Source organism: Mus caroli, chromosome 18 (assembly GCF_900094665.2).
Source record: "Mus caroli chromosome 18, CAROLI_EIJ_v1.1, whole genome shotgun sequence".
NCBI lineage: Eukaryota > Metazoa > Chordata > Mammalia > Rodentia > Muridae > Mus > Mus caroli.
Window position 1 is genome coordinate 64,032,349 of NC_034587.1, and position 23,971 is coordinate 64,056,319.

Sequence of the window (23,971 nt, forward strand, 5' to 3'; positions counted from 1 at the left end):
AAGCCATAGGGAAGCAAGCCAGTAAGCAGCACCCCTCCATGGGCTCTGCGTCGGCTCCTGCCTCCAGGTTCCTGCCCTGTTGGAGTTCCTGTCCTGGACTAATGAACTACAATATGGAAGTATAAGCCAAATAAACCCCTTTTCTCCCCAATTCACAGCAATAGAAACCCTAAGGCAGACACCGTAACCATTTAGCAAACCAACACTAGGGCCCATGACCTCCGTAGCCCTGAGTTCTTGAATGGTCTTACAGTACCAGACACAATTTGTCTACCATGGTGGGCCTCACATTCAATTAGAAAATATTTAGTCACCCCAGCCTATAGTCGGGTCACTATTGTAGCACAGTCTTGTTTGGTAGGTTGTCGTTGCTGCTCAGAGCATTCACCGCTGGGAAAGACTTGACGTTTCTCCCACAGCTGCCTACAGCTATAATTAGATTCTGACCTAAGTGCCAGCGTCCGTCACCTTTAACACACATCACTCCTCTCTTCGCAGAGCTTACAGTGCTATGCAAAGGTAGACAGCGTGCATACAAACAGATGCACAAAGGTTATTGTTTCAGACTTCTTGTTGCTATATTTAAAAGAGAGGCAGGCTCCTGGTTTAAAAAAGGAGTTTCATTTAGCTTACGGTTTGGGAGGTTGAAAGTCCAAACAACATGGCGCACATATTGGCAATGGGACCCCTTGGTTTCATTACCTCATGCACTGGGAAGACATAGGGGACCAAGAGGTCCCCAGAGAGATGTGAGCTTTGCTTCTTTTCCTAGAGCATTTTCCCAACTGACCTCACCAGCTCCCTCTAGGCTCCACCTCTTAAAGGGCCGCTCACCCAGTATCACCACCTTGAGGGCTGAGGTTCTCAAGACAGGAAACTTTGGGAGCACAAAGCACAGTCATACCACAGAAGTTATCAACTAGCGTCGGTGCAGAAAGAAATCACAGTGTTGGAGGGAGGAGAGATGGGCTGCTGAGGAGAGCCTCCACTCCGAGGCTCATCGCGTTACATAAAAGATCACCTTTGCACTAGATCACAAAGGTGACATTTAGACAGGATGAAATTCAGTTCCAAGAAGAAAAAAAGTATAAATAACACAGAATCGTGGACTGGAAAGATGGCTCAGTGGTGGAGAGCACTGGCTGCTCTTCCAGACAACTTGGGTTCGATACCCCAGCACCCACAGGGCAGTTCACAACCATCTTGTAATTCCAGTTCCAGGAGACCTGGCATCCTCACACAGACATTCATGCAGACAAAACACCAGTGCAATATATACGTGTGTGTGTGTGTGTGTATGCATGTGTCAGAATCATCTAGAACATGGGCAGTAAACTTAAATCAGTGAATCACTGATATGATGGTTGTAGGGTGGCAGAGTGGCCAGAGGATTTGCTGCGACCAGCCTGAGAGAAAGCTACAGTGCCAGGCACAGCACTGTGAACTCATGGTACCTCATGACCCCTACTGCAATGTCTGCCTTATCACAGACAGTGAAAAGCTGTTCAGGGTAATGGCAGACAGATGCCTTGCTTGGGAAGTGCCACGCCAGGCTTTGGGGCAAGCACGCGGTGAGGTAAATTGTCCTGGGTGCTGGCAGAGCACGTCTGGGGGGCAAGTGCCATGTAACTGTGGCAGGGTGTGAAGCAGACATCAGAGTCGTTAAGCAGTGGGTAAGTAGCCACAGTGAGAGAAGTTCAAGGCTTGTGGCTTGGTCTGGCAAGAAGGCTCAGCAGTTCAGAGCCCTGGCTGCTATTCCCAGCACCCACACAGCAGCTCACAACCATCTGTGACTCCAGTCCCAGGAGACCCAACATCTGCTTTTGGTTTCCTTGAGTATTTCACACACAGTGCAGTGCACAGACATGTATGCAGCCAAAACATCCACACACAGAAAATAATTTTATTTTTTGAATGAAAGACTTTGAAAGACTTGTGGCTTATTTCAGAAAACCTGAAAATCCAGAAGTGCTGCAGAAAGCCAGGTGTCCAAGTGAGTGTAGGACCTCTCTGAGTGTTGTTTCCTGTTCCTGGGAGAGTAGGGGAGAAGCGGGTGTGACAGAGGGGAGTGTGCCGTGGGGAGGTGTGTGGTCTCCACCTGGTCCTGAAGGTCGGGGAATGAAGACAGAAATCGGAGCTTGAAGCTTCCTGAGCCAACTGGAGCAGATGCACTCCGGGTTGAGCTTCGTTTTTTTTTCCAGCTGGTTCCCACAGCCTTGCTCAGGTGGGGGTGGGGGGTACTGCACTGGGGCCTGTGTCTAGGGCCTGAGAAAATGACTCATTGTTACCAACCACCCTGAAAAGCCTTACCTACGGGGCTACACTGGTTATAACGACTTCTGTTCTAGAGTGGAACAGAGAACACAAGCTTGCAGCCCATCCGAGGTGTTTGTAAGTCCCCAGGCTTCCCTGTCACTAACTGTCACTTATGGCTGCTGGGGGGGGGGGGGTGAAGCACAGATTATGAGGGGGTAGATGGCCTCGGTAGAGCAGATAGCAGGCCAGAGAAAGTTCAGCAAGCTACTTAAGTGTCCCTCCCTGTGTTTAACACTGTCAACCTACGCCCAGAAAGGGTTAGAGTGTTGGCGTTGGCTGCAGGCAAGTGTTGCACCTAGTTTCCCCTGGGGACTAGTCACAGGTCTAGTCAGCACCCTCTCCCTAGCGCTTTCTGCCCCCACTACCCTATCACCCCAAAGGGCAGAGGGCCACGTGAGGAGCCAACCAGGTCAGGAGTGACTGTTGTGTAAGGATCCCATAAGGCTTTAGAGCCACCTCTTCACTTTGTCCTTTGGACAGAATGAGGCTTTGCATGGCCAAGGTCACTGTCAAACCTGGTGCTCTCAGAGTGATCCCATTCAGCTACAAGGCCAGTGCCCAGAAGAGTGGAAAAGGTGACAAAAGACATCTGTACTTCCCTTATTTCTTATTTGCACAGTCACCTCCGTGTGCCCAAGAACAAGGAGGCGGATTGAGTCCACATACGGTTCAGCCCTGAAAATGAAGGACAGATTCACAGTTGAGAATGGATAGAATCATGTTGAGGGAAACGAGCCAGCCTGTGATATTCAGAGCAGTCAGACCCAAAGAGGCAGAAAGTGGAGGGAGGGGTGGTAGCCAGAGGCTGGGTATGGAAGTGGCAGCTGCTGTCTCGTGGATGCGACAATTCTATTTGGGAACATAAAGGATTTGGGCCACAGTGCACAATGTGACTGTACATTGAGGCTGTATACCAAAGATGGTTGGGGGGCTGGGTGTAGCTCAGGCAGCTGAGCACCTGCCTAGTCTGAGGAGGCCCTGCACCTGACCCCTAGGACTGTAGGAAAAGAAAAAGTTAGGATAGTTGGCTTTATGTTAGGGATTTTCTTTTTGTCACAGTAAAAGACTCTTTTTTAAAAAAAAGATTTGTTTCCTTTTAATTTATATGCACGGGTGTTTCGCCTATATATATGTAAAAGCACTACATGTGCACCTAGGGCTCACAGAGGCCAGAAGAGGTCATTGGGTCATCTGGGACTGGAGTTACAGATGCTGTGAGCTGCCAGGTGAGTGCTGGGAATCAAACCCAGGTCCTCTGGACCAGCAGCCAGTACTCTAACCACTGAGCCATCTCTCCTACCCAACTAAAGGGTTTTGGTTGGTTGGTTGGTTGGTTTTTTGAGACAGGGTTTTTCTGTGTAGCCCTAACTGTCTTGGAACTCACCCTGCACACCAACTGGCCTCTAACTCATAGAAATCCACCTGCCTCTGTGCCTTTTGCAGCTGTATGTTTTATATTTTATACTCTGTCATGTTAGAATGGAGATTATCTGAACCAAAAGCTACATACACTGTTATGTGTTTGACTCGGAGGCTTGCTTTGTTTATTTGTTTTGTTTGTTTGTTTGTTTAGTTTTTGTTATTGTTTATCTTCAGAGTTTTGATTGCTCCAAACTAAGTACAAACCATTCCGTTGTCCTAGAAAGTGTCCTGTGTCATGGTCCCCTCAGTTCCCCACCCAGGCGTGGCCGTCATCCAGATGAGGTGTCGGTGACACACACTTTTGCTCAGGAGTTTGGGGAACTATACTGTAGCTCTCCATGTCCTGTCACTTCCCAGGCTCCTCCTCAGGCAAATGCTCATTTCTCTCCTCACAGGTCGCCTGCTGCGCCCCGACCCTTCACAGTCTCTGTGCTTTGTGGCTGACTGTTGCTCTGCCCAGTGTTTGAGACCCGGCCATGTTGCAGCGTAGATCAGCCACTTGCCCCTCTTTCGTATGGAGTTGAATGTGTAAAGTCACCAGCATTTGCTTAAGTCGTCAGTGTTTGCTGTCTGTTCTCTGTGAACCTGGCTTTTTGTGATCAGGTGTTGCATTCTTTTGGCTAAATACCTGTGAGTGTTGGAGTCCCTGGGTAACTGGATAACTGCATGTTTAGTTCTATTGGTTTTAATCTGCCAAGAGTGTCCCTAACTAGTTCTATCATTCTGCACTAAGATCTTCCCAAACAAAGAAACTATGGCTGGGGCCAGCAAGTAGACTCAGCGGGTAAAAGTGCCTGCCTCACAAGCCTGACGCCTGAATTGAATTCCCAGAACCATTAAAGGCAGGAGGATAGAAGAAACTCCGGAAAAAACTAGTCCTCTGACCTCAGCATACATATGGTGGCAAGCACAGACAGACAGACAGACACACACACATACACAATAAATAGTTTTAAAGTTGTATTTACATAATGTTCACCCCTTTTAACTCATATCCCTTCAGATCTCGACAACACCATTGTACAACTACTACTTACAAATGAAATATACAGCAAACTCCTCGATCCCAGATCCCTCCTATGCCCCTGGGAGTTAACCTCCCTCCAGCCCCAGGGCCACTGATCTGTCCCTAGATGTTCCAGAACCTCACATAAGTGGAATTACACACACGTAGTCGTTTGAATGCATGCGCGGTAATACATCCGAGGGTCATCTGTGGAGTCCCACAGGTCAACAGCTCCTGTTTACTGCCAAGTATTCTGTTTTCTAGATATGCTAAGCTGTCTATCTCTTCCGGTTTGGAGCCATCATGGATGCATCCTCACTTATAGGATTTGGAGGAAAGCTGAGTTTATCTTTTACTTAAATGCCAGAAAGCGCCGGGCAGTGGTGGCGCACGCCTTTAATCCCAGCACTCGGGAGGCAGAGGCAGGCGGATTTCTGAGTTCAAGGCCAACCTGGTCTACAGAGTGAGTTCCAGGACAGCCAAAATACACAGAGAAACCCTGTCTCGAAAAACAAAAACAAAAAACAAAAAAACAAATACCAGAAAGCGGGATTGCTGAGTTACGGTTGAATGAGTGCTTATCTTTGTAAGAAACGGAGAAACTTCGGTCCAATTTGCATTCCTGCGGGAACAGGACAGAGGATTGGGGGTGGAGTGCCGAGAAGCAACAGAGTCACATGACAAATCCCGGGAAATCAGACTCTGGAGACCAACATCAGGGTGCAGATCTGAGTTTAATGCACAGCACATAAGCCTACATACAGTGTTTGAGCCAATCCCAAGCCCGTGAATCCTCAGCCAATCGTATCTCGCCACACCATCACTGCGCTTCAATGAAAGCCCTGCCTGAGGAGGGCGCAGCCTCACACGTGAGGACTTCCATTATGACGGGGAAGCTGGTTTCGGTTCCTTTTTGCTGTCTCACTGATGGAGCCGGCTTAGATCTAATGCCGTATATGGCAGATCAGGATTCTTTGAGGAGTCACAGGAGTTAGCGCTTGGCTAACATGCGAGGCCTGACTAACATGCTGGCACTGAAGCAGTAGATGAAAGAGCAGGCAGCTGTGTGGGTGTGAGCCTGTAAGCCCACACCCTTCAGGAGGCTGAGGCAAGAGGACTGAGTGAAGCCACACGCACATAGACTTAGTCTCAAATACAGAAGCAAACCGAAGGGGTCTCTCACTTAAGCGTGCGTTTAAATTCACAAGTCAATGCAAATCAAGTTGCATATCGTCAGCATGCAAGACGGCTCAGCAGGTAACGTCAGCAGGTCACTTGCCACAAGGTCTGATGACCTGAGTTCCACCACCAGGAATTACAAGTTGTCCTCTGACCTCCACACTGTGGCACGTGTGTGAGTCCTACCTCCTGGCCTCCCCCCAAAAAAAATAAAATTCAAAAATAAAAATGTAAAATACAAAAATTCATTTTATACAAGGTATAGATGGGTCAAAGTTCATTTTCAGACAGGCGGCTTTGTTCCAGAGCCCCTTGCTACAAAGCCTGATCCCTGCCCTCCCTGTCTTTACGGAAAGTCAATGCGTGGCCCTACCTCTGAACTCACCGCTTTCTTTTGACCCACATCTGTTCATCTCACCAGTACCACACAGGCTCTACTGCTATAGCCTGAAATTAGGTGGAGTGAGTCCTTACACTCTGTCCTTTTTCAAAATTGCCTGGCTTGGTTCTTTTCTATAGAAAGTTTAGATCCGTTTGTTGGTTTGCTTCTTTAAAACTGTGCACACACATACACACACATATATGCACACATGTACACATACATACACACTCATGCACATATACACACATCTCTCACACACACAAACACACACATCTCTCCCTCACATATAAGTACATACACGTATATGCACACATGTACATCTCTCTCACATACACATATACATGTATGCACACACAAACACACACATCTCTCCCTCATATATACATACAGAAACATGCACATACACATCTCTCTCAAACAAGCACACATATACAGAAACACACAAGCAAACATATCTCTCTCATACATACATATATACACACATGCACACACAACCCTCTTAACAACCACATGCACATGTACACATTCGTATACACTCACATGTGTACACATAGGTGTGCATGTACATGTACACATGTGTGCACACACATCTCTAACATACATATACCTCTCTCTCTCTCTCTCTCACACACACACACACACACACTCATAAGTGTGGGTGCCTTCAGAGCCCAGAGACCATCAGCTCCCCTGGAACTGGAGTTACAGGTGGTTGTGAGTCACCCAGTAAGAGATCTAAATCCTGAACCCTAATCCTCTAAAACTCACATAACCACTGAGTCATCCTTCCAGCCCCTGCTGTTGCCTTTTAAGGGCTAACTACTGTGTGTACACAGCACATTTTGCTCATGTATTCTCTTGATGGACATGTGAGTTGCTTCTGCCTCTTGGCTGTTGTGAATATATAAACATTAAACAATGAACAGGAGTGCACATGTATTTGTCTGAGTGTCTGCTGGAATGCTTTTTTTTTTTTTTTTTGGTTTTTCGAGAGAGGGTTTCTCTGTATAGCCCTGGCGGTCCTGGAACTCACTTTGTAGACCAGGCTGACCTTGAACTCAGAAATCCACCTGCCTCTGCCTCCCGAGTGCTGGGATTAAAGGCGTGTGCCACCACACCCGGCTGCTGAAATGTTTTTAGAGATGTGGGGCTTGAACCCAGAGCCTCACACATGACAGGCTACCACTGAGCTCCACCCCATCCCAGCCATACCTGTTTTGAAGAACAGACACACCCTGCTCCAGGGAACTATGTCACCTCCCTTCTCATCAGCAGTGTGATTTGGGGTTCCAGTTTCTTCACATATCCACCAGCATTTGTACTTTCTGGCTTAAAAAATTAAAAAATAAAAAAAAGTGCAGTCCCAGTGAGTGGAATTGTGCCTTGCTGTGGTTTTGACTTTTGTTTCCTCGATAACTTGGGTTGTAGCTAAATATTGTATTAATTGCTTTGCTCTCTGCTGCGACCAAACATCTAACAAGATGCAACTTAAGGGAGTGTGGCCTTTGGCTGAGGAATAGAGTGTTGTGGGAGGAAGACACGGTGCCAGAAGCAGGAGTGGCAGGTCTTCCTCAAGTCAGAGAACAGAGAGCAGAAAGGAAGCAGGGCCAGACTATCAAGGCTCAGGTCTGACCCCAGTGACTTCCTCCAGTGAGGCTCCACCCCCTAAAGGTTCCAAAACCGTTCCAAACCAACATCACACAGCACACATACAGAAACACACAAGCACACAGTGTTCAATACACAGCACTTCTTAGACTATGGACCAAAGGGAAATCTCCAATGTTCAACAAGAGTTGTTGAGTGCCCTGTGTTGTACATATACTACGAAAATAGTATGTAGTAATTTAAGAGGTGGAGTTAAGTTCCTACGTCCTCGAGAAAGAGCTACATGTTGTTACATTGTTGCAAAGTATATCGCAGAATGTGCTTCGCACTGCCAGTTGTATAAACAAACAAAAGAACCTGCACTGTGTTTATGTGTCATCCACCAAGAAGGAGAACAACTGAACTGCTTGAGTGAGCAGGAAAGAGCCCAGAGCCATTGCTGAACATGGTCCAGAGGATTCTTGCTTTATCCATGATGTCTTCACAAAGGTGACACTCAAGAGCACAGTGCTTCTGCTGCACAGACTGAATAAAATCTCCTCCAGCCAGGCATGGTGACTCATGCTTGTAATTCCAGCACTTGGGAGGTGGAGGTAGGAAGTTCAAGGCAGCCTGGGCCATAATAGATCCTGCCTTATCTTAGTCAGGGTTTCTATTCCTGCACAAACATCATGACCAAGAAGCAAGTTGGGGAGGAAAGGGTTTATTCAGCTTACACTTCCACACTGCTGTTCATCACCAAAGGAAGTCAGGACTGGAACTCAAACAGGTCAGGGAGCAGGAGCTGATGCAGAGGCCATGGAGGGATGTTCTTTACTGGCTTGCTTCTCCTGGCTTGCTCAGCCTGCTCTCTTATTGAACCAAGACTACCAGCCCAGAGATGGTCCCACCCACAAGGGGCCTTCCCCCCTTGATCACTAATTGAGAAAATGCCTTACAGCTGGATCTCATGGAGGCATTTCCTCAACTGAAGCTCCTTTCTCTGTGGTAACTCCAGCTGTGTCAAGTTGACACAAAACTAGCCAGTACATGCCTCCAAAAAGAAATCTCTTAGGGCTGGAAAAATGGCTTACCATTCAGAGCACTGTCTGCTGTTCCAGAGGCCCTGAGTTCAATTCCCAGCAACCACATGGTAGCTCACAACCATCTGTAATGGAATCTGATGCCCTCTTCTGGTATGCAGCATACATATAGATAGATCATGCATATATGTAGTAGTAGTAGTAGTAGCAGCAGCAGAAGCAGCAATGATGACAGAGGAGGAGGAGGAGGAAGAGGAGGAGGAGGAGGGGTAGGAGGAATCTCTTCAAAAAACCAATCATGAGAAAACCAGAGCTAGGTGCTGGCGCACTTTGCCCTTCTACTCAGTTAAGGAAGACTTGGAATCCCTATCCATAACCTTGACCCAGAGACTTCTCTGGACATGTCAGAAACAGAACCAAACAAAAACACCTTACACTAAACTCAGCACCAAAGAACATCATGGTTGTTCCTATACTTGGAAGGAAAACAAAAACCCAAATCCAGCAACAGAGACAAGCAGAGAGGCGCCAGGCAACGAGACACCAGCACTGGGGTTATTAATAGCACCGGCTGAGGGTCTGCCAGCTGCCTGGATCACCCTTCTTCCAGCAGAGCAGGCTTTCAGCTGGAGCTCCAGGGACTTCTGGGTGTTGGCACACTGCTGAGGGGTTGGGGAAGGGTCATGTGAGCCCTTTAGGCAAGAGAGGCCATGGCCTCTGTTGGATGTATATGACCTTGAAGACCTTGAAACCCAAAAAGTTTCAGGTCATATAAACATTCAGTGCCTGTAACAGTTTAATACTGGATTTCGGGTTTACTTTATTGACGGTTTTGGTTTGGCTTATAGTTTACGTTTCTTGCCTCATACCCACTTGGCAAGTCCTCTCGCTACCACTGAGCTGTATTCCCAGTCCCAATATGAAGGTTTTGTTGCTGTTGTGTTTGTATTTGTTTGCTTTTGACACAGGGTCTCACTGTGTAACCCTGGCTGTCCTGGAACTTACTGTGTAGACCAGGCTGGCCTTGAACTCACAGAGGTCCACCTGCCTCTGCCTCCTGAATGCTGGAATTAAAAGCATGCGCTACCATACCTGGCTTCCCATAGATGAAGTTTTAAAGCCACAGATACACAAAATTGGGAAGATACTAAGCCCCATTCCAGAATCCACAGCATATTTGCTTCTAATCTAGTTAAATAGCTAGAAATAGCTGCATAGAGCAAGCACCCCTTGCACAAGTGTCCTGACCACCCCCCACCTTCCCACCCAGCCTCCCCCAGTCTCACTCACCCACATTTACACACACACATACATACACACACACACACACACATACACACACACAGGGCTCTCATTCAGGTTGGACAGTGGAGACGACTCTCTTCACATTCTTCAGTGTGAAGCTGGCCTCGGGAAGAGTAGAGGACTTGAACCTAGCAAATAGAAAGCCATTCAGCTCTAGTAACTCTAGACCTGACGGTGCCCCCACTTCCAGTATTGTCCATTCCTTCATGGAACTGAGAGATGCTATTTGTGATCCAGAGAAAGCCTGTTATAGGATATAATTCCAAAGAAAGGTGTGAAGGGCTCACCTACCTTGGGACCTAAAGTATAATTGGGCAGTGCTCCAGCCACAGCTCTGGTCTTTCTGGCTGTAAACACCTGCATTGGGTATCTCCACCACCCCCAATACCCCCAGATTTCTCTCCTTCATCTCTCAGGAATGCACTTCTTCAAGGTTTGGCCGTCACTTGCTTAGAACCAAGGCATCGTGTGTAGGCCGTGACTTGGTCTCAGAGGCACCCGAACCCAAACCGAGCCTCCTCAAGCTGCAAGTGGCCAGCCCCCAACTCTTCCTCCCATACCTGCTCCCGAGGGACGAGACTTCTCCACCCAAGCTGTATTCCTGAGATTCTCAGTCTTGTGCCACTCAGATGTGAGGGGGCAGTTGCCTGGACACAACTGTAGCCATCTTGAGGTGTGACCTTCAAGACTGCCTGGAGTCACCCTAGCTGCTTTTTCCTACACGATCCCAGAGAACTGTACATAGAAAAAACCCTTTAGCATCATATCTGGAATTTTCTACCTCATCCCAGGCTTGCAGATGAACCCAACTCTTCAGTGGTATCTTAAGGTAAGTTAGATACACTGAAACCAGGACGGTCACTTACCTAAGTCATAATTACACTTTTCTTCCTGTGGTGGTCTGAGTGACAATGGCCTCATAAACCCATAGATTTGAATGCTAGGACCCTAGTTGATGGAACTGTTTTAGGAAGGATTAAGTGTAGTGGCTTTGGTGGAGAAGGCATGTCACTGGGGGTGAACTATGAGGTTTCTAAAGCCCACAACAGGCCAAGTCTCACTCTTTCTGCCTCTACCTTGCTAATCAGGGTGTAAGCTCTTGGCTACTGCTCCATCCCCATGCCTGCCTGCAGCCATGTGTCCCACTGTGATGGCCATGGACTCACCTCTGAAGCTGTAAGCAAGCCCCCATTAAAATGCTTTCTTTTATAAGTTGCTTCAGTCTTGATGTCTCTTCATAGTAATAGAATAGTGGCTAAGACACTTCCTGATCCAAAATCCAGGAGTCCACATGATCTTGCTGCTGGTCAGGCCCATGCTTCTGTGATGCGTAAGCTCCCCCCTCACACACACACACACTACATTGATCTGTCTGCCTCTTTGGTCAGTGTCACAGTACCTAGCAGGGAGTCCATACATAACAGAATTGAATAGAACATGTGTCCACATTCCCAGAACACTCTGTGAAAGAGGAAATAGTGTACACACACACACACACACACATTACATACATGGTTTTTGCAAGTGTGCCTTAGCCATCCCAACCAGGCCATAACAATAGAATGTATAGATGTATTTAGTGTGTCCCACAATGGAATTTTTTTAAAAAGATTTATTTATTTATTATATGTAAGTACACTGTAGCTGTCTTCAGACACACCAGAAGAGGGCATCAGATCTCATTGGTTGCTGGGATTTGAACTCAGGACCTCCGGAAGAGCAGTCAGTCCTCTCAACCTCTGAGCCATCTCTCCAGCCCCTATAATGGAATTTTACTTGGCAAGAAAATAACGATAATAGTAACAGTGTATCAATGTGAATGAGTCTCTAGATGGGGAACAAGCAGTCAGCCACAGAAGAGAGTATCCTATTACACATCAGCAATCCCAGCTTTGGAGAGGCTGAGGCAGGAGAATCATAGGTTTGAGGGCAACCTGAACAACTGAATAAGACTCTAACTCCAGCTCCTCTGGCTTCCACTGGCACCAGGCACAAGTGTGGCATACATACACATATGTAAGCCAAAATGTACATACACGAAAGATAAATCTTTTTTTGAATTATTTTTTATTTTATGTATATGAGTACACTACTGCTCTCTTCAGAGACACTAGAAGAGGGCATTGGATCCCATTCCGGAAGGTTATGAGCCACTATGTGGTTACTGGGAATTGAACTCCAGACCTCTAGAAGATGAATCCTTGCTCTTAACCACTGAGCCATCTCTCTGGCCCCATTTTTTTTTTTTCAAAAATTTAAGAGGGCTGGGGAGATGGCAAATAGTAGGATAGACTGAAATTTATCTTATTGACGATGCTGATAGGACACCCTTGGTTATGTGCCCAGTTATATTTGAGTTTATCTTTTCTAGAGCTTGGCTTCTGACGCGCTATACCATGATCTAAGTTTTGCTGGTGCTAAACTATCTTCATTGTACTTCAGACCACATCTCACTCAGACCACACTGAGACCCACTAGTAAGAGAACTAGTAAGGAGCCCATACCATCAGGGGTTAGTAGTCATTTTTTATTACCTTACACTAACGATATACAAAAGAATGGTTTTCACGGTGATACTTTCACACATGTATGTAATATATTTTGATTATGTTCACCCTCATCACAGAAGGTTAGAAATAAAGAACCAAGCTGGTGTTTTGGGGGTGCAATCCCTGCACTCTGGAGGCAGAGGCAAGCAGATCTCTGAGTTCAAAGTCAGCCAGGTCTACAGAGTGAGTTTCAGGACAACCAGGACTACACAGAAATACCCTGTTCAAAAAAGAAACAAAAACAAAAAAATTAAAAAGAAAGAAAGAGAAGAAAAGAATGAATGAATAGATGAAGGAATGAAGGAATAAGTGAAAGTGCACTGAAAAATAGAAAGTTTTCTCCTTGTATCTCAACTTACTTTCAATTGCTGTGAGAAATATCATGACCAAAAGCAGCGTGGGGAGGAAAGGGCTTATTTCAGTTCATGTTTCAACATGAAGGGAAGTCGGGGCAGGAGCTGAAGGCAAAGCTATGGAGGAGAACCATGCTGGTTTGCTTGCTTTCTTCTTTAAGAGTTATTATTTATGTATGAGTGCTCTATCTGCATGTATGCCTGCAGGCGAGAAGAAGGCACCAGATCCCAGTACAGATGGTTGTGAGTCACCATGTGGTTGCTGGGAATTGAACTCAGGACCTCTAGTTAGAGCAGCCGATTAGTGCTCTTCATCACTGAGCCATCTCTCCAGCCCTAAAATTACAAATATCGTTTGTGTTCTTATACAACCCTGTCTAGGGATGTGCTGCCCACACCAATCATTAATCAAAAAAAAAATTAATCAAGATGTGCCCACAGGCCAATCTGACGGAGGTTTTTCTCAGTCTAGATTCTCTCTTCCCAGATGACCCCAGTGTCAAATTGAGCCCTCCCCTAAAACAACCACCACCACAACAAAACCTAATTAACCAATGCATTTAGCCAGGGGATTCAAGGTAGCAAGGCAGGAGTCAGACTCAGAATTCATTGATTTATTCAGTTGGTTTCCAAGACACACACACACAGATTTGAGAAGACACCTACTAAGCTTTCTCTGATTTGCAAGCACCTATGCTCCCCATAGCAATTCCCACTGAGAAACCGCTGGCTTTTATTTATCTGTCCCTTTATTTACCTCCCCTAAGCCACAGGCCACACAGTTGGGGGAGCGGGGGTTGGAGGGACACCTCCTACCGAAGTAGATTCAGCTTAATCGCTACTCCAACCCCAAACTGACCTTCCTACTGCCTCTCTTCTGTCAGGGTGTGGTTCTGTCTCTCCAGCAACCCAACTAAAAATACCAGGGAACTCTCCAGCTGGTCCCCTTTGTTATCATCGTGACCTTGAAATGCCCCAGCCTCCCCTCATGCCCATGCCCACTGGATGACACTCGGCATCTTTATTTGGCTCACTGAAGTTCCTTTCCCTACCTAGGCCAGTCTCCTTGCTTCCACTCCATTGGTTTCAGATCTGAACAGGTTAAACCCCATGTCTGCAGGCTTTCCATTGCTCTCCCAGGATCTATACCTACCTGCCCCGGGACAGCTTTCTAGGCAACTGATATCCCATGGGGCATTTGCTGTTCCTAAAAGCAACATAGCAGCCTCCCCCATCTTCAACTCCTCCTCCTCTCCACTTTCTCCCTCCTCTTCCAGTCCTTCAGCCTCAGCATCACTTCACTGCTTCTCTGCCCTGGGGACTGAATTCCCGCTTTTGTTCTTTTACAATTTGCATTCAGATGTTACATTGTATCTCATCCATTCATTTGCTTTCAAGTCTGCATGACTTCTGAGTCAAGGGGTTCCCTTTGTCTTAGAGATGAGAATTCCCATGACCTTGACCTTGACCTGTACTCCCCAGACTCTCACCCCAGTACATGGCTAGTGCCTTAAGTACTCAAATCAACTAACCTGAATGGTTAGGGCATAGACTACGGCTATCGGTTTTTTGAGACCTCCAAACTTTCTATAATACATTCTGGTTACTCTCTATTCCCCACCCTCTCCTGTCTCCCTCTTACACCTGCCAACCACAACCCAACCCCTCATCAACTCTTTTTCCAGATTCCTGTCTTGGAATGTTCTGTGACCCACTTATTGTAAGCAGGGCCATCTGTATGACAACCAGATTGGAACTGTCTGTCAGTGGGTACTGAAGGTGATGTTGTCAGTAGCACTGAAGATAGGACCCCTGAGGCCCCTCCTCCATCCGTGTCTGATATGCAGATAAGTGTGTTATGTATGTATAGTGAATGTGTGTGACTAGGGAGCAGAAGGGGAGCATCCTGCACTATCCTCTCCTTACTTTTCTAGAGCTAGGTCGATGGCCAGCAAGCCCTCTTGACTTTACAGCTGGGTTCCCACCACACTGGAGTTACAGGTTCAAGGCTTCCCAACTTCTGTTTTGTTTTGTTTTGTTTTGTTTTGTTTTGTTTTTGAGATAGGATCTCTCTAGGTAGCCCTGGCTGTCCTGGAACTTACTATGTAGACCTGGCTAACCTAGAACTCATAGAGATCTTCCTGCCTCTGTCTCATAAGTACTGGGATTAAAGGTATGAGCTACTATGCTTGGCCTTTCCCCCAGCTTTATACGGGATCCAAACTTAACATTATTCCAGCCCTGAGACACTTTTTTTTTTTTTTAGAAATGCAAATTTGCTGGGAGGAGTGACACTTTAAGGAAGTCACTCAAGAGGACGAGATCAGGAGCTCTCTATCTGTGAGCTTGGAGGCCAGACTGGGCTAGAGGGGTGGGAGGGACTAAGGATTTAAATCAAAGGTGTTTAAATAAACAAGCGAATCCATCAGAGCACTGGGGGCTCTGAGTCTGGCTACGCAGAAGGTCACTCCGATATCCTGTGCATCTGGACATGTGAGTTCCAGGACAGCCAGGGCTATACAGGGAAACCCTGTCTCGGGGAAAAAAAAAAAAAAAGAATTTCTCTACAGTGAGACATTTTCTAACAGTTGTTTTGAATGGATTGGTCCCATTTTCTCACCTCCTCTGTGAGGTGTCAGTAGGAGGGTCTGCTAATGACCCCAGGTGACTTTGTCCAGCCCCATAGCTGTGGGCAGGAAAGGCAGCTCTGTGAGCCTCTTGTAGGGCGTTCACTGGGAAACTGCTTTTAGCTTCTACTTCCCTGAAGGTCAGGTGAGGTGTGTGGACACCAATGACCCTGAAGAAGGAGCAGTCTTTTGCTCCTGTGAGATGTACCGGAAAAGAGGGCTGGTGACCGAGCCTGGAACACAGTAACAAGTTCTTGGACAGTGATAGTGAGCAGAAAACGAGCAACTCCTAATTCCAGACCTTGTAGCTTGCGAAGAAAGGCATCCAATTTTGTAGTGGCGCTGTTCACGAAAACCTTCCCTAAATCTTGTACTTTCTTTCTGTGTCTCAGAAACTGCCTAACCTACAACTCCAGTTATTAATGGGTGGTAGCATTATGTTTCCTCCACTCCCTCTACTCGACTCTCTACTTACCTACCCACAGGGAAGCCCTGGCACCTCTGAGAACCCGAAGTGCTGCGGTTAGCGTGTCCCCAGCAACTTCCTCCTGTCCCCCGGGAACTCGCTGGCCAGCCGCCCAGCCCTGGGTCGGGCTTTGGAGACTCCAGCATGCAGACAGCCTGTTCGGACACTCCGCTCGCCCCACGCACACCTGCTTCTCTACTGCCAAGCCATAGCGCTGACATTGGTGATGTCACCAGTCACCCCAGCCTCCAGAAGAGGAAAACAAACTGACAAGAGCCACCAACACCACCAAATCCTGGGGTTCTGGGCCCTCGGTACCGTTTGCGCGCGAAGGGGCGTGGCCCCGGGACCCAGGCCTGGGAGCCAGAACTATTCGCTGCTCGCAGCCTGTCGCCAAGGTCGGGTCTAGTCGAGTCGTCGCGGGGCGTGGCTGACAGGGCAGTGATTTAAGAGGCGCGGCTTTGGGACAGGAGGACCCGCACCAATGGAGACCGCCAGGGACTACGCGGGAGCCCTCATCAGGCGAGTGCGACCATGTACCCCTGCGCCCGGGTCACCCTTCTTTCAGAATACTCTGCTGGTCTCCATTTCTCCTCTGCTCCCCAGTTCCTCCCGAGCCCCAAGTCACCAACTCCCCGCGCGCTCCTGTGGATCCCGAGCTCCTCCTCCCTCTCACACCCCATCACCTACCCCGGGTCTCTGCTCCCTGGACCATAGTCCCCCGTGCCGGGGCCGTTCCTACCCACGAGCCCAGCAGCCAGAGGTTCCTCCCGAAAAAGGCCACAGGTGCCCGGTGGGGTGCTCCCGAGGTGCGTGGGAGTCCGCAAACAAGTGACAGTGGNGANCGCGNGGNGGGGGGGGGGGGGNGGGGGGNGGGGNGGNNGCCCTCATTCTGTTGCTGCTCCTACAGGAGATGAGGTACTGGGAATTCTGGAGTGTCTGTGCTGGACAGGGCTTCTCAGGGTCTTTGAATCAAATTGGAGGGCGAGGAAGGAGTCCAGGCTTAGGTCCTCCGGGTGAGTGCAGACTCTGCCTATCGGGCTGGATTTACTCAGGTTTTGGAGGGGCAGTTTTGGCTCCCAGACCACTCCCCTTCAGTTTATCTCTATATGCTGGTAGAAGATTCCGGTTCTCAGTAATATACTAGATAGTATGAGGGTGTGTGTCTGTGTCTATGTAAGAAAGAGATAGGGACACAGAGAGATGCTAAGGCAAGAGACTTGGAGACACAGATTTGGAGACAGACACAGAGACAGGGAATGAGAGGCAGACAATGAGAATGAGAGACAGGAAGACAAAGAATAAGATACAGAGAGAAGGATTTGGAAACAGAGAGAGAAAGACTCACAGACATACAGGGCCTCCCTATAAGGCCCAGCTTAGCTTAGAAATGGCTATATAGTCCAGACTGGTCTCAAACTCACAGAACTCTTGCCTCTGATTCTGTACTCTAGATGACTGGCTTTCAGAGTCAAGGCCAGCCAGCTGCAGGGCAGCGACTTTACAGAGCAGGTTAAACAGTGAGATCTTGATTCTTTACAGATGGCAAAAATACTGCAAAAGGGTGTAGAAACCCAAGTGCACTGACAGACCTCACTGCATATCTTTTACAGAGAAATGTGGGAGGAACAGGGTCACCAAAATTGGATGCTCTGACAGCTTATGAGACAGGGACATAAGGGAAACTGTGTGTCAGTTCACAGGGTTAGAAAAGTAGACACCAAAATGAAAAAAAAAAGGGGGGGGGAAGGCTGGTCTTCCTGGATGGTTCCTGCTTTCCTGCTTTAGATTTAACTCTGGGAGTTGGGGGATTTGTAAAGGCTCCCAAATAACATGGTATCCTACCTCTCTGCAGCAGGAGATGTGTGGGTGGCTCGTCAATGTTTAAATGGTGAGGACCATGGGCAGCCTCACTGCAGGAGAGAAGAAGCCCTTTGCCAGGTTTCTCAGTTCCTGCAGCCTTCCCTTTAGCTCCTCCAGTTTCCTCTGCTCCCATCAGTGCTTGTCCTGGGAAGCCTTATTTCCCATCTATCTTGTCCTGATGCTCAGACTGGTCGAGGGAACAGGGGCTGCTTTTTGCTCTCTTTACAGCTCAACACGCCATCTGCCCTCACCAACACTTGAAAGCTCAAGGACAAGAGCTGTGGTTCTGGGGTCCTCTTTCCCTTCTTCAAGGGCTGAGGTTTACAGAGGTTAGCATTCACTGGGCAGTATCATTTTGCCTTAGAGAAGGGAGGCATGGAGGCATCCTTGCGTCTGATCATGACGTCATCATCATTGTTTACTGAAATCCAGCATGTACCTGGGTGAGGTCTCCATGTTGTTACATGTGAGGCGGAAGTGACTCAGTAAATCAAAACACTGGAGAATCTATGATCTATGACTCCCTCCCTTGCCACCTGACAAGTCCCAGGAGCTCATGGCATTTTTTTTTTTTTTTTTTTTTTTTTTTCCTAAATTCTGTCTTTTTCTCATCAAAAAAAAAAAAAAAAAAAAAAAAAAAAAAAAAAAAAAAAACTATTTCCAAACCAGCCTGCTCTAATCCTTCGGCATGACTTGATTCCAAACAGAACTGGAAGAAAACAACCTATAATACTTGCTGGCTGAAGGAAAAGAAAACATTTCCCATTTCCCCACCCCTGTTTAAAATTCTATCCAGGCTAAAGAGCCACAGGCAAGGCCCACTGTTCATTGTGGTCTTGCTGCATATCTGCTTCCTATCCAGGGATTTAAACAGCACAGCACACTGTGGTTACCATTCCTTAGCTAATAACTGGAATCTCTCCCGAGAGGTAACTTAATCAATAAACACAGTATGAAAAAGATACTTGTTCTGAGGGGGTGGCTCAATAGTAGAATAAACCCTCATGGAGGAAGCCTGGGCTGAGATGGGAGAGAGAGGATACTTGTAAACAATTTTGAAGTCTTTGGGACAGGAGGAATAGCTCAGGGTTAAGAGTGCTTGCTGCCTAAGCATGAAGACCTGAGTTCAGATCCCAGCTCCTGCTCGTAAAGCCAGGCCTGGTCACAGGCACTCAGAACCCCAGACCTGTGGGAGATAGAGACAAGAGGGTGCTTAGGGGCTCATTGGCCACCAGCCTAACTCCAGGTTCAGCAAAAGATCTTGTCACGAAGGCATGAAGCAGAAAGGACACTATGTGTCCTCCTTCAGCCTCTGTGTGTGCTCCTGGGTGTTTGTACACACACCACATTCATACAAATTACAAATTATTCTTTAATGATTTTGAATTTTTTTATTTTTTTATTTTATTTTATTTTATTTATTTATTTATTTATTTATTTATTTATTTATTTTTTGGTTTTTCGAGACAGGGTTTCTCTGTGTAGCCCTGCCTGTCCTTGAACTCACTTTGTAGACCAGGCTGGCCTCGAACTCAGAAATCTGCCTGCCTCTGCCTCCCATAGCTTCCCTTTTGTAAGAGCTTGGTTTTGGACAGCTGCTCTCCCAGCTCAGAATCTATCCCGGCTTCCCTGGTGGCATTAGAAAGAGAACAAGCTTGCTACAAACAAGTCTCCCAGCTTTCTGTTTCTGTAACAATAATGTTACAAAGTATCCAAGGGCTTCAGTCTTGTGTTCTCTGTGTGTGTGTGTTCTATGGTCTTTTTTATATCATTATATGTAAGCACGCTGTGTCTTCAGACACTGCAGAAGAGGGCGTCAGATCTCATTATGGATGGTCTGTGAGCCATCATGAGCTGGGATTTGAACTCAGGACCTTCAGAGGAGCAGTCAGTGCTCTTACCCACTGAACCATCTCCCCAGCCCATGTTCTATGTTCTTTTTTTTTTTTTTTTTTTTTTTTTTTTTTTTTTTTTTTTTTTTTTTTTTTTTTTTTTTTTTTTTTTTTTTTGAGACAGGGTTTCTCTGATAGCCCTGGCTGTCCTGGAACTCACTTTGTAGACCAGGCTGCCCTTGAACTCAGAAATCCACCTGCCTCTGCCTCCCGAGTGCTGGGATTAAAGGTGTGCGCCACCACGCCCGGCCTATGTTCTTATAGTAAGCATTCTGTCAGGTCTCAAGAATAGATGAGGCCCACAGCCTGTGTCAAGCATGCTCCCTCTGTGTGTGGTACCTTCAAGGAGCTTGGTGATGGGAAGCCTGATTTGCTGACACTTGCCATTGGACCCTAGTATTCTTGGACCCCGCCTGACAATGAATAGACCCCTCTCTAAACCTGATGGACACCCCTGATCCTCATCTCCTCTCTCTCCATTTACTGGTGCCTAACCTCACCATTACCCACCTTAATGTTCTTAAATACTCTTGCCCTGTGGTGTTGGGCTGATAAAGTTCTGTTTTCTATTTCCCTTATATGCATTCCTCATTTTCTGAATAAGAGGGAAATGCACAGCAGCTATGGCTGATCCCTGAATAGCCTCTATCACTAGTGACACCAAAAGTGCAGCTGGCCCCCATCACCTCAGCATCTGCCTCCAAGGATTCAGCCAACTGCAGGGGGGAAAAGGTGATTGATTGATTGATTGATTGATTGATTGTGTTTGAAGAGGAGGAGGTTGGTTGGTTGTGTTTCTTGACACTAAGATTAGATTCTCCCATGTAGCCCAGGTTGGCCTCAAATTTCTGCCTGCTTCTGCCTCTTCAGATACAGAGAGTGCAGTCATTTTGTACCACCTGCAGGTGAGTGCCACCTGAGAGTGCAGGTGTAAACCACATAATGATGCAGATGGGTACCACCTGAGGGTGCAAGTGTGCATCACCTGAGGATGCACCTGTGAACCACCTGAGGGTGCAGGTGTGCACCACATGAGGATGCACCTGTGTACCACCTCAGGCTATATATGTTACCACCACCTCTGGCTCTTGAAAATATCTGTAGTTTTGAGTTGCAGCTGTGCAGACATGGTCTGTCCTGCTGTGCTATATGGTAGAGCAGCTACTTACAATGTGCTTGGTGTACTCAGTAATGTAGAGATGGTTAAAACATTCAAGAGGGTGTATGTAGGTTCTACAAACATTATATCTTATAAGGAGACTTGAACATCTGTGAATTTGGGGATACTGGGGTTCCGGAGACACACCTCCTTGGGATACTGGGAGACAGCTGTATCTCTCTTTAAGACCTAGTTCCAAGATCTTTGCTCTAGTGCTTTCAGGATAGACATCAGCCCATGGATAGGATACAAAGAAAGCCTTTTATGGGTTTTGAGGGAGTTCCATGTAGAATGGTGGGCAAGGCCAGTGGGGCAGGTTGGTAAAAGGATTTACCAAAGGTAAAAAAGGGTGGAGAATTGGTCACAATACACTACAAAGAATCCCCAGGGAGCCCCTAGAACCTGCAAGGGAATAGCCGTCTTTCATAGTAGTTGAGGAGGAGTTATAGTCTTGTCTTGTGGGTAGTTGGTGTGTGGCCCCAATCTGGTGACATTTCCTTATCTCATAAAACAATACATTCCCCCCTTGAGACTGGTCTTTCTCATGTGCATTGGATCATGGGAATTAGGGTCCTGTGTAAAGCATTTAAGTCCATAAGAAGAGGTTCCACCTAGGCATGGTCTTGCTGTTAACATGCTGTTAACATGCAGGGATTTTGTTCTTGGTTTTGGCCTTTCTCCTCTGGTGTGTAAGTGTATGTCTGTGGGGGAGGGGTAGTCATCTTATTGGAGAAAAATCCATGTGGACTGTCAGTCTGTGGCTTCTTGCTTAGTGTCACATATTGTCACACGTTCTCTCAGAGAAGACTGCAAAGCTCCCCCACTACCCCCTCTTCTTGGAGATCTGATGTGTGAGAATATTCCATGAAGTCTGATTTCTATGATTGTTTTGATTTCCTCTGAACAATCTATTTCCTTAAAGGCCCTGTTTCCTTATAAGTTTTCCTCAATGAGTTACTTCCCTTCCAACTTCATAGAACTGTCTGCACCCAGTTTCCAAGGAACTAGGGAGCAGCCGAGCTCACTGTTGACGGGGTGAAAAGCAGGATCCAGAGGTTTCTCAGTGGTCTGGCTGTTTTGATTTGGGGGAGCTATGGAAGAAGGAGGGCTGAACCCAGGGCCTTATTATGTTCTTCTAACTACTAAGCCACACCACCCTCAACTCTTTTGTTTTTGTTTTTGTTTTTGTTTTTTTGAGACGGGGTTTCTCTGTGTAGCCCTGGCTGTCCTGGAACTCACTCTGTAGACCAGGCTGACCTCAAACTCATAAATCCACCTGCCTCTGCCTCCCAAGTGCTGGGATTAAAGGCATGTGCCACCTCTGCCCAGTCACCCTCAACTCTTAAGGCGCCCTGTCTTAACTTTGACAAGTCAGGATATTGGCGGGGGGGGGGGTGTTCAGGAATATAGAAATAGAAACCCCACTTTTAGCAGTGTGCCAATGGCCAGATATAAAGCGTTCTGTCTTTCCCATTGGGACAGAGTGAATAGGGGCCACTCACAAACGCTGTGCATTTAACAGCTTGGACTGACTGATCATTTAGTTGGAGCAGTCAGTACTCATACATGCTTGTTACTCGGGTTGAGTGTGCAAAAAAGTTCAATTAATCCCTCCATGTGTTTAAAAAACAGTCTTGTTGTTGTTGTTGTTATTTTGGTTTGGTTTGGTTTTTCAATACAGGGTTTCCTTGCATAGCCCTGGCTGTCCTGGAGCTAGCTCTGTAGAACAGGCTGGCCTTGAACTCACAAAGCTCCATCTGCTTCTGCCTCCCCAGTGCTAGGATTAAAGGCATGAGCCCACACTGCCCAACATAAGATAGTCTTAATCTGAGAGAGAGGCTGTTGAAATAGGGTTTCTATTTGGAACCTGGGGCTCACAGATTAGACTAAGCTAGGTCACTAGGTCACAGTGAGCCCTAAGGATCCAAAATTTTTAATTTTTCCATCTGAGCCTGATTTTTCGTTTTATAATTTGACACATTAAGGCACTCATCCTTGATAAAAATGGTTTGACTTAATTTCTCTGTGTGTGTGTGTGTGTGTGTGTTTGTGTGTGTTCCAAGAGTCTTATCTCCAGCTGTGAGCCAGTTCTTGCTTAGGAAATAGAAAGCTAAGAACAAAAGATCCACTGTCTCTCCTAGCCAAGAAGGCTGCCCTGAGGTCAGGTAGAGGCAGGGAGGGCCACAATGACTGCCAGCCCTTATCTTGTCAGATGGGAAAAGACAATGAGGACTTTTGAACTGGGCCAGGTTACTGGAGTGGTTCTTGGGAAGATGTAAATGTCTTTTTTCAATGAGGAGACCTGGGGCCCAGGTAACTAGGTCAAAGATGTGCCTTCTGCTGCTAGCAGCTAGAGCTGGCATTTTTGGGTTTTCAATACAGGGCCCCTGTTCTCTTGTGTCTCCTACTTTATCCTCTCATGCAAATTAAATGGCATGAGGTGGGGTGGGGTTGAGGAGGGAGGCTCAAGCAGACCCTGGGCTCTCTGAGCAGCTTCCAGAGGCCCCAAGGGAACAGCAAAGGCCTCTTACTCAGGAGAAGGAGATAGACTCTCTACAGGGGGGCTCAGAGTCTCCTGTGGGAAGGACATAATTTGGTGGGGCAGACACCAAGGTAAGAAAGTTCTGGTTAGAGACTAGATGTGGTGACACAGGATGTAATTATAGTACACAGGAGACAGGCAGGGGGATCAGGTGTTCTTGGTCAGCCTAAAGTACATAGTGAGACCCAGTTTCAAAATGCCCCTGCTGCCGGGCGTGGTGGCGCATGCCTTTAATCCCGGCACTCGGGAGGCAGAGGCAAGCGGATTTCTGAGTTTGAGG

The 23,971-nt window shown here is 47.1% G+C and overlaps 1 protein-coding gene and 1 long non-coding RNA gene across 4 annotated transcripts in view; one reads left to right on the top strand and one right to left on the bottom strand.

Annotated features, from left to right (window-relative positions):
• Positions 1-17,027, bottom strand: part of LOC110284953 — a 24,080-nt gene extending 7,053 nt beyond the window's left edge. The window contains exon 1 of one of the 3 annotated variants that reach the window (XR_002376998.1): positions 16,926-17,027. This is a non-coding gene — a long non-coding RNA (uncharacterized LOC110284953). Of the gene's footprint in view, positions 1-702; positions 764-834; positions 993-16,925 lie in introns of those variants that run through there. The other 2 variants (XR_002376997.2, XR_002376996.1) reach the window with 2 other exon arrangements.
• The window catches only part of Cidea (cell death inducing DFFA like effector a), a 24,892-nt gene continuing 17,207 nt past the window's right edge, over positions 16,287-23,971 (top strand). Inside the window, exon 1 of the mRNA XM_021150963.2 lies at positions 16,287-16,757. Within this exon, the coding sequence (XP_021006622.1) occupies positions 16,720-16,757 (38 nt within the window). The 5' untranslated portion in view covers positions 16,287-16,719. The remainder of the gene's footprint in view (positions 16,758-23,971) is intronic.